The 14835-nt window shown below is 47.0% G+C and overlaps 1 protein-coding gene across 1 annotated transcript; it reads left to right on the top strand.

The window, feature by feature from the left end:
* The first annotated feature begins 663 nt into the window (after nt 1–663).
* Nucleotides 664–2645, top strand: LOC4345845 (zinc-finger homeodomain protein 2-like). The gene has a single exon (NM_001422599.1). The coding sequence runs from the start codon at nt 953–955 to the stop codon at nt 1823–1825; it is 873 nt and encodes a 290-aa protein (NP_001409528.1). The 5' UTR covers nt 664–952; the 3' UTR covers nt 1826–2645.
* The last annotated feature ends 12190 nt before the right edge of the window (nt 2646–14835 follow it).

The following is a 14835-nucleotide window of genomic DNA, read 5'->3' as shown; positions in this document are numbered from 1 at the left end:
AATACGTACTACCTCCGTCCCAAAATATAACAACCTAGGACTGGATGTGACATATCCTAGTCCAATAAATCTGCACAACCTCTTGTCTAGATTCATTGAACTATCCACTCCCAAATTACTATATTTTGGGATGGACGGAGCGTGTGGTTGCTCCTTAGAAAGCCATATAAAGATTGCAGAAGCAAACAAAATTGGAGGACTTCTCTGAAGTCTGAAATCCGGAAATCTTGTGAAACAATGGACTGGTTATTAATTGTTACTACTACTATTGAACTCTTACGAAAAATCCCAGTAGGACACATCACGCCCGTTTCCAACATGGGGCTAAAAACACGGTACTACTACCGTACCTTCAAACTCCAAATCATGCGTTAGTCCAACACAAAATCTACTTTGTTATGATGGGGATAACGAGTTTCAAACACGAAGCACCTGTCACAATCAACCGAAAAACACTCCTAGTACAGCCCTAAACCCCCATTTTTAAAACGAGTTGGAGCCAAACCCACTTCCAGTAGCATACAACATCACACGGATGCCGCCGAGCGGAGACGTGTACTTACTACATACTACTGTACATCGCGAGACAACAGAGATACACTTCACTCACACACCGCCCCGTCATTGCCCCGGCGCGACAGGTGCGCCCCAGACAAGTACTACTAGTAACACTCTCACTAGTGAGTGAGAGAGAGTTTATTGCATCATCTAGCTAGCTACTCCTACTAGCTGAAGGGTACAGCAGCAACAGCAGCAGCTGCTGCTTGCAGCGGCGCGTCAAAATTAGCAGGTGTGTGTCCACAGTTTCACACTCCCCTATACTTGCTCATAGCCTCGTCTCCTTCCTCTATTACTCCCTAAGCTTTTCTTAAGCTCGCCAAGAACACACCCGAGAAATCCAAAAGGGAGGGAAAAGAAAGGGGGTGGCCGGCCGGTCGGTCGGTCGGCGGCCATGGATTTCGACGACCATGACGAGGGTGACGGCGACGAGGAGATGCCTCCGATGCCTCTGAGCTCGGGCTACGACGCGCCGATGCAGCCCGGGCTTGGAGGTGGCGGTGGCGGGGTGCCCAAGCCGGGAGGTGGAGTCGGCGGCGGCGGTGGTGGTGGTGGTGGTGGTGGAGGAGGAGGGGCGAGGTATCGGGAGTGCCTCAAGAACCACGCCGTCGGCATCGGCGGGCACGCCGTGGACGGCTGCGGCGAGTTCATGGCTTCCGGCGAGGAGGGCTCCATCGACGCGCTCCGCTGCGCCGCCTGCGGCTGCCACCGTAACTTCCACCGCAAGGAGTCGGAGTCCCCCACGGGCGTCGGGCCGGCCGAGCCTTCCGCCGTGTCCCCCGCCGCCATCTCGGCCTACGGCGCCTCGCCGCACCACCAGTTCTCCCCCTACTACCGCACCCCGGCAGGGTACCTCCACCACCAGCAGCACCAGATGGCGGCCGCGGCGGCGGCCGCGGCCGCCGCCGCAGCGGGCGGCTACCCGCAGCGGCCCCTCGCGCTGCCGTCCACCTCCCACTCGGGACGCGACGAGGGCGACGACATGTCCGGGATGGTCGGCCCCATGGTGATTGGCCCCATGGTCGGCATGTCCCTCGGCTCCGCCGGCCCCTCCGGCTCCGGCTCCGGCAAGAAGCGGTTCCGCACAAAGTTCACGCAGGAGCAGAAGGACAAGATGCTCGCCTTCGCGGAGCGGCTCGGGTGGCGCATCCAGAAGCACGACGAGGCCGCCGTGCAGCAGTTCTGCGAGGAGGTCTGCGTCAAGCGCCATGTCCTCAAGGTTTGGATGCACAACAACAAGCACACCCTGGGCAAGAAGGCGCCATAGCTAAGCTAAGCCAAGCAAGCTCAGCTCAGCTCATCTCCTCCCGGTGCTAGGTACCTGCACTGCAACTGCAACTGCATGCATCACCATCTCCATCTACTTCTACTACCTCCTTACCCGCGGCTAATTAGCCTTTTTCTTTGCCTTCTTTTACCTCACCTGAGTAGAAGCTTAGCTAGGTTCGTAGCGAGCAAGCTGTTCTTGTTGGTTTTAGGGGAGGTGGTGGTTGCTGCTGCTGCTGCTTTTGCATCCTTCCTTGTTTCTTTTTCGTTATTTTATTCCATTGTGGTTGGGTTCTTTGGGCTTGTGGTTGCCGTCGTTGTTGTTTCCTAGTAGATGATGACGACGACGTTTGGTGTTGGGAAGGAAGAGGACATGGATGGCGATTTGCCGATCGATTTAGATCTTGGGAATGTAGTACTTTTGTGTTGCAATTGAAATTTCCTTCCTGGGGATTTGGGTTGCTGCACGGTTTGTTTGTTTCATCATTTCTTTTCCCCTATATTTCTTGTGCTTGGCACTTCATCATCAGTAGCACTTGTAGTTCGTCTAGCTAACAACTAGGGCAGATAAAGATTCAGAAAGGTCGGCTGCAACTATATGAGCTGCAACACTGTTGCATTCACATCGATCTCCCTCGCTTCCAATTTCCAGACCTGGGCACCAACTTGTCCATGATCCGTCCGCTTCACCTGTCTACTCTGAAATTCCAATTTCTCTAGCTACCATGTTCGCTGCATTTTTCTTCCGAGTTCTCGATCTCACTGTATCCGCTGCATTTACTCGTCTTCCACATCTCGCGAGCAGTGATGCCGCATTGCTGCCCATGTGTTAGGACGCAGAGCTTGCAGAAGCTATAGCAATGGCCGGGGACTTTTTAGAATTTAGCCTATGTGAATTCAATGAAGCCTCGTCCTCTCTTTTACTCTACACTACTGCTTGTTGTCTTGCTACTCTCTTTGCTTGCTTGCAGCAATGTGCATTTCTGCTCATGCCATTTACTTCGTGGCAACATCGATCCACCTTTCTGCTTTTATTAAACGAGGCCGTTGCATTCATTGCGATCGAATTCGTGATACGCCATTGATGATCACGACGAGCTCCTCCCGTCTACTAGCTCGCAGGCTAGCATGCACATTTATGTCCTGGCCATGATCACCATGCGGTATGCTTGGCGAGAGGGATAGGAATTGAGAGCATCATGGCATCCGCCAATGGCGCGGCTCGCAAGGTAAAATGGTAGGCTCCACGGCCGGAAAGGAAGGAGACGGCCGTGCCGGGGCCGGGGGCCGGGAGCCAGCCTTGCAAGCTGCCTCTCCTTTATCTTTTGAAGGAAAGGCCGGGGGAGAGAAAGACGGGGAGAGGGAGAAAAAAAAAACAACTCCGGTGATCTCTCTTTTGGCCGTCCGTCCGGCCACTTTCTTGCTTTTCACCGGCCCGCGCGCATTGCCTTCGCCGTCGTCGTCGACAGCGGCGGCGCGCGCCGTGCGAAAGGCTGGCGTGGCGCGTGATCGAGAGCGTGGATAGGATTAGCTGCTGCGGCCTTGAGCTAGCTAGGCTGGTGCACTGCGTGCAGTGGCAGCGCAGCGCAGAAGGGGGGGAGAGAAAAGCGAAGAGCCTCCCCTTTTCCCCGTCGCGCTCTCCTCTCCCCCCCCCCCCCCCCCCCCCCCCCGTGTTGTACTTTTGCCCGCCCCCGCCATTATTGAAGCCATCCTTGATGGCCACTTCGAGACTGTAGACACGGCCGCGCGCGCGCGGCCTGGTGGTGGCGAGGCGTGCGCTAGCAGAATCTGAATGGTGCAAAGTTTTGTTTTCTACTGCACACCCCGACCCCGACCCCGACCCCGAGCCGAGACGAGACGAGACGAGGCGAGAGAGAAATGCTGGTGTTGCGCGGCAAGGTGGTAGTGGGCGCTGCATGCGTAGTCCGCACTGCACGAGCTAGGTAGATCGGCGTACGTGGACCACGGCGCCGTGCCGCGCGCGGCCGCGGGTCCCCGTCGCGCTCGCCCCCCCCCCCCCCCTCCCGGCCGGTGCCGCGCGGCGCGCGAACGTCGCGGTCTCGCCAAGCTGGCCGACGGCGGTGTATGGCTAGCTAAGCTACTTGGGCTATAGCTGCTGGCATTAATGGAATCCAACATCCTGGTCCGGTACGACGCGTGGGTCAGGCTCTCGATCGATCGATCGATCGGTCGTGTAGAGCGATCGAGTAGAGGAGGGAGGGGGATTTAATTGGGAAGAAATCTGGTTGGGTTTCGGATGGCGGTTGGAGTTGGAAGTTTGCTGTCTGAGCGCGGCCGCTCTCACATGTCCACTGGTTGCGCCACTGGGTTCGACGCCTGAACTGTGTGCATGCATATGTAATCCTTAGCTATATGGCGAAAGGGAAGTTGTGTCTACAGTTGACCTGTACTAAAAATTTAGGCTATATTTCAGTTTCATGGTAGGGAAATTTGAACAGATTAGGGTCAAGAGGATATCGGCGGAGCAGGACATGCCCAGTTGGCATTGTTCTGTCCCATTGGATTGTTACGTGCACAGGAGTTGATTTTAAACTCTCGAGGGGATGTCTTTTCGTTGCTTGCATGTTACTTAAATTATTATGAAAAATTTTGAAAAAATTGAGAAATATATTAACATGTGATATATATATATATATATATATATATATATATATATATATATATATATATATATATATATATATATATATATATATATATATATCACTTTGCAAACATGCAACTTAAAATTTATTTTTTACATGTCGCAACGAAAAAAACAAATTTGACTGTCAATATACGTTAACTAGCTGTAGTTTAATTTGTTTTTTTGTTGCGAAATATAAAGTTAAAATCTAAGTTGTATGTTTATGGAGTGATATATCACATGCTAATACATCTTAATTTTTTTTCATAACTATTTGAGGGGGCATCCCCTCGAGAGTTCATGATAGTTTCCCTATTATGCACTACCTTCGTCTAAAAAAGAAACTTTGGTTTTTGGCTATGCACATGGATAATTCTTTTTGAGTTGGAGGGTATATTGCTTGGGGGATTATGTGCGTTGGCGGTGGGTGTTAATCTCCCGAATGATCTAAATATTTGAGTCTCGTGAACATATATACGTTCTGAGTTCTTTATGGCCTTTGGGGAGGAATCAAGATGTATATATAGCTCGTAGCACTAATCAGGATGGGAAAAATATTATACATGCAGGAATTACACATGCAATTATGTATGTGGTCTAGAAGTCGGACAGATTTTTGGTGTTCGTTAATTAGGAGAGGGGCATATTTTCCGCTCCCATTTTGTTTTGTACTCCAGTTCAATTGAAGGAAAAACAAAAGGTCAATATGTTTTTTCCTTGATTCTTGAAAATATTGAGGGACCGGAGAAAAACTTCCTGGTTGTACAACAATCTTCATTTTGTTCATTTCATGATATTTTCTAAAATGATGATGCATCCACTTACAAAATGGGTAGAATCCATTTATGGACCTTGAAGTTTATTCGAAGTTCATCTTTTATCTTAACTACAACCTGATTATTTTCATTATGAACTCTTCAAAAGATGACTAATGTTGCAAACCGAAGTACATCCTGGAACTTACTAGTACTTTTTATTTGTTTTGTTTTAAATGTAAGTTGTTTTTCTAGCTAGTTCGTACTTTTATTACGCAAGCATTCGTATGTTCATATTAGTGAAAAACCATTTACCTGACTTTTTTGGGTTTGTGGGTGAAAAACAAACGGTTTTGTAGTTTGGTTTTGGGTGAGATAGAAATGGACTTTGGGCAAATTCCATGAGTTAAAGTTGGACTTAACCCTTGACAAAATTTTCAAATGTAATACAGCTGTGACCCTTTGGGGGAATTTTTCGAATTGTACCAGGAATGATCACGAGCTGGAGCAGTAGTAATCTTGTACTCGGTGTAGTTAGCAATTACTCATGTACTGGCAAGCAGGTCGCAAGCTAGGTGACCGTGCCAACACTCTAGTGAAAATGTGAAATGCTAGATTGCCAGGCATGTCCTTGCACCGTCGTGTGCTGTAACCCTGTAAGGCTAACGTCGGCATGTTGACGCTGAATGCTTCCGGGCATCCGGCCGGCCGGTCCGGTCACGTCCGTCGAGGCCATTTAACCATGAGCCCATTCATCAACACGGCGTACAGATGCCGTATACATCATGTGATCCTCAATGCTGCAATACATGTGATCCTCAATGCTGCAACTTAGTACTGTACATTCAGTGGAAGCAAGCGATCATCAACTTGTTCAATTGGTACCGTACCTGACCGAGACGAGATTCGCTGGCTTTAAAGAGTGTGAGGAGGCGTTAAGATACGGTCATTCCCAGTTATTGCCCCACGGTCATTTTCGGGCACATATTCCCATATGCATATCTAGCTATAGAGTCATCCCATTTTTTGCTACTAATTTATCTTCTTGATATTGTAGCTGCGTGTCTTGGGGATAATTCGCTTCTTTGCCAAAAAAAAAGAGACCTTATCAACTATTGGTAATGCCAAATGTTATCATTGTCAAATTTTAGTATGATAAGGTAAGGTTTGGTTGGAAGCCTTTTCAACTCTTGGTAGAAGTTTTGAGAGTAGAAAGTTTTGGAATTATCAAATTTTGGTAGAGTTGGATTGGTAATATTTTGTTTAGATTGTTATCTTATCAAATTTTGGTTAGAAAAGGTTCAAAATGAACAAACCCATAAAATTTTGGTTAGAATTTGGATTTTTTTTTTAGGGAGATTACTATCTGAAGCTGCTAAGGCTCCCGTGATCACTAGAGATTGTTGCACTGATTGCTGGTTGCAAACTTGCAATGGTGCTCAAAACCAAGTTGCCCAATTAATCTGGAACGATAATCCAAATTTCCATTCCTGTACTTTGGGTTAACAGCAGAACACAGTAATGAGGTGCAGTTTTTTTTTCCCTTCATTGCTATAGTACACAACTACACATACAAAGCTGGAGAGCAGGATAAGCACAGCCTTGTTGTCGTAGTTCTCGGGAGAGGCGATCGAGGGAGAGCCTTTACTTCACTAGGATGCGACAAAATGCAGAGCCAGCCCTTTCACCAGCGGCAAAAGAGCATGGACCCAACTTGTGGTTTCTGGGCCGAACCGGCGGTCCGTCCGGACTCCGGAGCCAGCAAAGCCGCAGCAGCAGCGCCGATCGATCGCCTACCGCAACACCGCAAAGCATGTATTCCTTCCATCCTTTAAAAAAAAAAATACAGCAACATATATAGTATGAAATAAAACATAGTTTTCGTTACTATGAAATTGATCAAGTTTGTAGAATTAGCACATGTGTAATCACATACTAAGATTACTATATTTTGAAACGGAAGAGAGCAGTAGTCGACATGGGAGTAGGGGTTGCACATGTTCGGTCCGGTTCGACGACTTGATGGAAAGCGAGCAAAGTGTAGGAGGAAGAAGAGTCGACCCCCAAAAGGTGTAGTAGTAGCTAGCTAGCTAGCCAAGCTAAAGCCCTAGCTAAAGAGACACCACCACGACATCAACTTGATCCATCATCCATGGGCATGCAGCTCGCTCGCTGTCTCGCTGACCGCAGCGGCAGTAAGGTTCCAAATGCCTCGGCTGTCTGCATGCACGCACTTGTACTGTGGACCGGTTGTTGCTAAAGATATGATCCCCATTGCACAACCTTTTCCTCCTACTCTCTCTCTCTCTCTCTCTCTCAGACAGAGACGGGTAACAGTGCATGGCAAGCCGGTGATCATATGCAGCGAGCAGGCGCCTCCTTTACTTGGTGGACATGCATGGGATCAGATGCTGTGTATCACCTGCAGGTAGGTCCACCACACCTGATGGAGACAGCGGCATGGCCGAGCTCGTAGTCAAACGTTGGAGCAGCAGCTCAGCAAAAGATCGAGCTATCCATGATCCATCCATCCATCGATCTATCTATCCGTAAAAACTGACGAGAGTTTCGCAGGCCTCACGCTTACTAGAGGACCTAGCTAGCTCTCTCGCGCTTTAAAGCCGTCTTGGACGTATCGTCGCAGGGGGTTGTGTAAACGTACGTAGTACTACGCGTGAAAGGGACAAAACGAGGACGGCCTTTAGCTAAGCCTAACATGCACGCTGATCGCCGGCCGCGCGCTAGCTCGTCGTCGTCGAAGACGCCGCTCACGGCTCACGCCCCGGCGCCGCGACACTGTGCAGCGCGTCGCAGCGATGCCATGTCGGGTGATGGGTGATGCCTGCCCTCCTAGAGATCTCATGCCATGTCGCCGGATTTATGCGTGCAGGATAGCCTGAGCCCCCTGAGCCTGGCTGGATGGCTGACCGATGCCAAATTAGGGTATCTGCAGTACAGCAGCAGCAGGAACAGTATTATTTGCACTGCACACAGCATCGTGCGCAAGTACAGTACGCTGTAAAACAGCTTATCGATCGGGATGTAGCTATATAGCTACTGTAACAACTGTCTTCTAGTACTACCGGGCACGAATCCACGAGCAAAATCAAAGCTTGTGCAGCGTGCATACGTGAGCACAGTGGCGCTACACTGCTATCCGACGTAGGAGGACGATGCTCGCGCCCTGTTCAGTTTGATTCGGAGATATGGTGGCCACAGTTGGCTAGCTATAGTCGTCGGTATACATGTGCACGCTGGTAGTATAAAGGAGCGGATGTACGTGTGTCCCAGGGGTATGTTGCTGTGTCATGTACGTATATATGTATGGTCCTCACTCCTCGCTTTGCCGAGCTAGTTGCCACAAATTGTTGCTGCGTCAGTCCTTACTGTAGCTCTCTGCCTTCTCTCCCACTAGGCCTCACTGTCCTCTGGATGGCCATGGTTTTTCTGGACTTCAAGTCGATGTGGGCTTGTGGGCTTAAGGCCCATATAAGCCTAGGTGGATCTCGTGAACGCGTACGGCGTATCTATGGGCAAGCATGTCTGTTTTTTGGCCCAAGACGTGTTTGGCCCAGAGCCGACTTGTGATTTGGGGACTTCGTCTCGCTGCGTACACTCCGCGCGCGCGCACGCGCGCTTCGCTTGGCAGAGGAACGCGAAGCTGTGCCGCTCTGCAACGCGAGCAATCCAATTGCAGCCGTGCGCCAGCCTTGCAGGCTGGGGATGTTTGGTCTCAGGCGAACACACACACACAACACAGGCTAGCTGCCCTGCACGTCCCTGGGCCCCATGCAGAGGCATGGTGACAAATGCTTGTTGTAAAAACCTTGTCACCCGTAAGATCCAACAGGGTTTTGTTGTTGTGTTGCTGTGAAAGAGATCAGCTGATAGCGTGTGATTTTGTTCTGTTGTGAATGTTGGGGCTCACGTTGTCACAGACTCGTAGTACTATAAACGAACGGTTAGCTTTGGCACGGCTTTTGCTCTCTCTTTCTTTCCAGCGAAAACACACCGTTCTGTCTCGCTAGTGCTCTAGCTGCTCCAAGCCTCCAAGAATGGAGTATATAGGATAGGTAGCTACTGCTACTACAAGAGTAAGGGCACCCGTAATGGTTATCTATAGGCTCTCTACAAGAGATCCATGTCAGCATATTTTCCTACTTGGAAGAGATTAAATGAAGAGAGAGAGCAAAGCTATCTACTAACCTGGAGATAGTCTATAGAGAAAAACAAGGCAATGAATTAGAGAGCTATAGATACCCATATAGACATACCATTGAAGTGGTTTACTATTAATCTAATCTATTGCTGAGATGTATATGTTTTATAGATAGCACTTTACCATTGCGGGTACTCTAATAAGCGCACCACCACTATGTGCACCTTGCTGTGTGTGGTGAGTGGTGCAATGATGCATCCCCATGCAGTATATTTCGGTTGGTCCCCTTGAACAAAACCGAGCATCCAATGTGGCACGCACCCTGACACCACGATAGCCACACACACATACTCTCCCCGTCTCGGTCTCTCCACGCACGAGAGAGAGAGAGAGAGAGAGAGGCGGAAGTCTCCACGGGCGCGCGTGCACGCGTTGCTCGAATCTTTCCGGCACTAGCTGGTATAGCTTACTACCTCCATGCCCAATCTTTTTGGCTGGGCTAGGAGATCTGGTCCACCGGTAAAATCATCTCGCCAACGAGCTCGCAAAGCCGTAGAAATCGATCGATCGATCGGGATGATCATTGCACGGCACGACCCTGGCCGTGTGTGTTTGTTGGCCTTGGCCATGGCGGTGTCCCGGCGAAAGGAACCGATCGCTTCAACCGGCGTTCGCCTCGTCAGGGACGCCCCGCAATTCTCGATGCCCTCGAGAGCCGGCCCCCGTGCGAAAATTCTCTGTGTTTTTGTATCTTCCTTTTTTGCAGGCCGTCATGATGGCTCGGGCAAGTTCCTTTGATTGGCCGGACCGAGTTTGCAGAGCAGAACGCTCGATGAGCTCTGCTGCAGCTTAGCTTTACCCACTTGTGCAGCCAATTATGGGGTAATTAACGTATGTTAATAATTCCCTACACAACAATTTCAACGGGTATTTTTTACAACTGATTTGCTAGAAAACTTACTCTTCGAAGCATTTGTTACACGTGGACAACACAATACGCAATCTATTTAAAGACTGTCAAAAAATCACCGGGATATGTAACTCGATTAAATGTAACATGAGATTTTTTTTGATAAAATTTAATCCAACCGTCCAAACTAGGTCTGGACTTACTACTATATTAGTCTCCTCTATATCGTCAACCCAACACATATTGTTTCGCCCTCTTGATCTAGCTAGTATTGTACCGTTGCCTCCCATTTCCCTTCCTAACACGTTATATATATCCATCTGCCTCGCTGGTGTCACCTTTGATGTTGAGAAAGCCCACTGGACTACCCCGCCCTTGTTGACCTCCTCTCTACCATGTCCATTGCCATCGAACTTGCCTTCGGTGCCCCAATGTTACCTTCTTCCTTGTCTTCGACGGATGTTGCCGCTGATCTATTTATGCACCCTCTGTCTCCTAATGTATCGTTGTGCGTTTGCTCTCGCTACAGATTCAACCCACCACTCTATCCTGACCTTGGCTTTAGTTGCGGTGGCGGCGTCTCAATGGCCCCTTTCTCCATGTCCCACTACTGATCTGCCATCTGCCCAAGCACTATCGTACGTATCAATTTACAAGACGTTAAATTAATTGGTATCTAACTGTGATCACAATACTCCATTATTAAGGATCGATTTACACAAAATGTTTTTGCTAGGTCCCATTATAAAAATTATTTCCAAAATACGTCAAACCGGCAAAACTAATTTATTTCAACACCGAGGCCCTCTTCTTTATCACCTTTTTTATTACAACTTTGGACATTACATTTCATTATATGTTTTATTCAAAATTTTAGTGTAAATATGAAAAAAAATTATAAGTCATCCTTAAACTAACTTTAATGATAAAACATTGTTCTCAATATGTTTTCGCCATTACTTTTTTCTCACATATTAATTTCTACATTCCAACCTATAGACGAGCCATTTGGCTCCACACCTATTATTTTTCTACCTTCCAAAAGCTAAGAGGTTAATTGGGACGTACGACAGATTCACTGTCCACCACTTACTTTTTTTTATACCGTTACTAGCAAGAATGCCAGTCTGTTGTAACGGGTGAAGGCAAACATATTAAACTACATGTTATCTCATGTTTTTTTTAACAATAATGGCAATCATATTAGGTAGCTTATCATTGTAAAGATACAACATCGATAAGATAGGAAACCGCCGTTGGACCTCCCCTCCACCGCCTCCTCACAAAGCAGCCAACGCCGACCAAAAGCTCTCTTGCCGCCATACGTTGCTGCACCTCGGCCATGTGTCGCACCCCTGCTCGTTGCGTCCAAATCACCTCAGCCTAAGAAATCAACCGATCAATCTCTTCCTTTTTCTTTTTCTCCATGTTCAACATGGCTTCCTTCCTGCTCATCAACTCCGACTCCGACTCGAGATGCGGGGGTGGAGACGGAAGGTTGAGGGGCAACTGAGGAGTAGGGATATGGCTGTTGGATCTATCCTACTCATCAACTCTGACTCCGACTCGAAAGCGAGGGCGGAGGTGAAAGGCGAGGGGAAGGAGCCGATCAGTCCTGCTCATCAACTCCGAGTTCGATTCGGGAAGCAGGGGTGGAGGCAGAAGGCGAGGGGTAGGAATCTGGCCATTAGATCTATTGGATAAAGGGTCATGATTGTTGGATTTATGGTAGACAAAAACACTATCAATGTTTTAAGTAGTATATAGATAAAGATAATATTATAAATGGAGGGGTTTCTTTGTCTGGAGAGGATAAAAGTCTTTTATGCTAAAATTACGTTATATCGGTCATGTATCTTCGCAAGTTGCATCCCACAAAAATGCAATCCAAGCAGGCTAACCATAAAAGAAATCCCCAAGCTTCCTCCAACAGGTCCCAACTCACAAGATTCACCATCCTGCGTGCACATTTTGCCCAAACATGTAAGTATGTAACACGACACCAGTCTGACGACGCAGTCGACCGCCTCGCATCGTGAGCTCCACCAACTCCGTAGCTAGATAGTCAGCACCGTGCCTGGAACGCACACGCGATGAGCTGCTTCGCCTCGCCTCCACACCCGCGATTCCATCGATCTCTGCCGCCCGCGTCGCTACACGTTCATCATCGCCCCAGCGATATACCAAGATATGGTTAACTATGCTCCTCAGGGAGAGGAGATTAGTTACGGTTGGTTTGATGCAGCGCTGCACGGCGCCGTCGGCGAAAAACTAGTAAAAAAGACGGCGTCTTTAGCGGGTGCACACGCCTGTTAAAAGTTAATAATCTCAGCGATCGGTGATCAGCTGGTCTTTTGCACGTACCGTTCCAGCTTTTGCCGCGCGCTGTGAGTGACAGCCACTGCGACTGCGAGCTTACCAGTTACTTCCAGGCTTTCCCTTTGTACGTACGCGCCTGCTGCCTCTTGCTGTGCCACTGGTCGATTCCTCGAAACGTGATGAGTTTAATAAACTTTACTTAAAACATCGAAGAGCTCACATCTCGGGTGATAATTTAACGGTGTGGCATACGCAAATTTAATCAAATGGAATTCTTGTTCTTAACCTTTCTGCGTGCCAAGAGACGTTGTGTACACTGACGGGTATATGTAGATAAGTAGATTTATACTTGAGCGTAATGTTAGGTAATGTGCAGAGATCAAGATCACATATAGAACGGCCATGAAAGGAGACAAGGATTATAAATGTGTATGTGACAGCGTTGAGTAGTACTAGATATGATGGAGACTCTCGCTTAGGATAATCTCCGTAGACGCCTAAACCCTGTGGTCCAATGCCCTAATACACATCATAACATCACTGCTACTGATGATAGGATTTGCGTAGACAACGTACTAGATCTCTGCCCAAGAGCTTGACGAGATCCATTTTTCCCTTGAAATGCTGCCGGAGAAATGGGCCAAATGGCATGATGATTACATAGAGATAGTCCCTACTCACTAGCACAAACTTTCATATGGTAAACTTTTCCTAATTTCAAGTGCCAACAACTGAATTATAGACAATCATTTTTTTTCCCGAGATACTAATACCTGATGCCAGTATGTCACTCATTGGTGATAATGCACTTGTATGAATATCGATCTGGCATTATATACACTTTGTGAGAATGCAAATGTACCGTTTTAAAATGTAAGGAATTTCACATGTAGTAGATTATAAGAGAATGTGTAAGGATATATTTAAAGTGACTAGCTTACAATATCATTCCAATTTTCTTAAGTCTCCAAGTTTGAATTTTAATTTTAGATAATGGAAATGGTTTACAACTTTACATCTTCAGCCTCCACTGTTGGGCACAAAGCCAAAAAGTCTTTGGTCTTCTAGTTTGAATGAGCAGTGAAATTTCCAATCCGGTGAGAGTTCATCACTGCAATTTGCAGCCAAAAATAAAAACTAAGGGCTCTTTCTCATTTTTGTGGGGAATGAATTGCTTCTTATAAAGTGCTAGTGCTAGAATTTTCTTTATAAATTGAGTTATATTCCATTCTCATATTCCCTCTATCCCATATCATAAGGTTTCAGTAATTTTAAGAAAAAACAACACTTGTAGTCTTTAACTAGCAAGTCAGTAACAAGTGGGTTGTTTGGCTGCGCCACAGTCATGTCAAGCGGCAGCTGACTGCAATGCAACATTTTTACAGTGCAGCCAAACAACCCCAATAAATGTATTTCTATTGTTATGTATATTGTATCATTATATTCACATTTGGAAGTATTTTTATATGATATTAATTTTGTATTTGTTAATAATATATTATAAAAGATTAATGACAGTGTAATGTTAGAGACAGCCATACTTTAGGTTGGAGGGAGTAATATTTAAGAACTTTTACGCTACAATATACTAGTATACTTATAGTATAAGTGATATAAAGGTTTAGATTAATGTGTCCTCTCACTTAACTATATTATAGTTAAAAGGATTAAAACTGTGTTTCTATACTACCGGGTGTTGGTAAATCTATGAATTCGTAGCATACAGTGAAACAAGGCTAGGAGTTTTCCTTGCTCAATCACATTCCTCATTTGTCGTCATCATTCACCACGGTGAGGCACGCTAGTTACCGCAAGTCCTCGAGCGCCGCCGCCAATCACCCTCGATGACTAGAGAACAAAATTACTGAAATATTATTTTCAATTTTGAAGAAAAATTCTAAATTGTCCTATTTTCATCTCCCTCGATGGATTCTTTTTTACGTAACAAATTGGACCTCTTTATGATAGGATCCAAGTATCCAACCCAACTCGGCATGGGACCATTCATACTCTTGACAGCCCTATGTAACTGTTCTTTTTAGATGATTGAGCATTTAGCCCTTAAATTAAGGAGTAAAATACTAACAGAAGCACCTACTAATTCGAACAAAGAGACAGATGCTCAACGCTGAAACCGCATGGTATTGTTAAGTTTGTCTTCCCAAGGTTCGTGCTGACAGGTCACAAGGTCCCCTTCTTTTATTTCCTAGGGAATGCGGTG

The sequence above is a fragment of the Oryza sativa genome, chromosome 8 (genome assembly GCF_034140825.1).
Source record: "Oryza sativa Japonica Group chromosome 8, ASM3414082v1".
In the NCBI taxonomy this organism is placed as follows: Eukaryota; Viridiplantae; Streptophyta; class Magnoliopsida; order Poales; family Poaceae; genus Oryza; species Oryza sativa.
This window is presented reverse-complemented; position numbering and strand designations above follow the sequence as displayed.

What these genes read in the sequence shown, in the direction of transcription:
- LOC4345845 (NM_001422599.1), top strand. Translation starts at nt 953, where the DNA reads ATGGATTTCGACGACCATGACGAGGGTGACGGCGACGAGGAGATGCCT.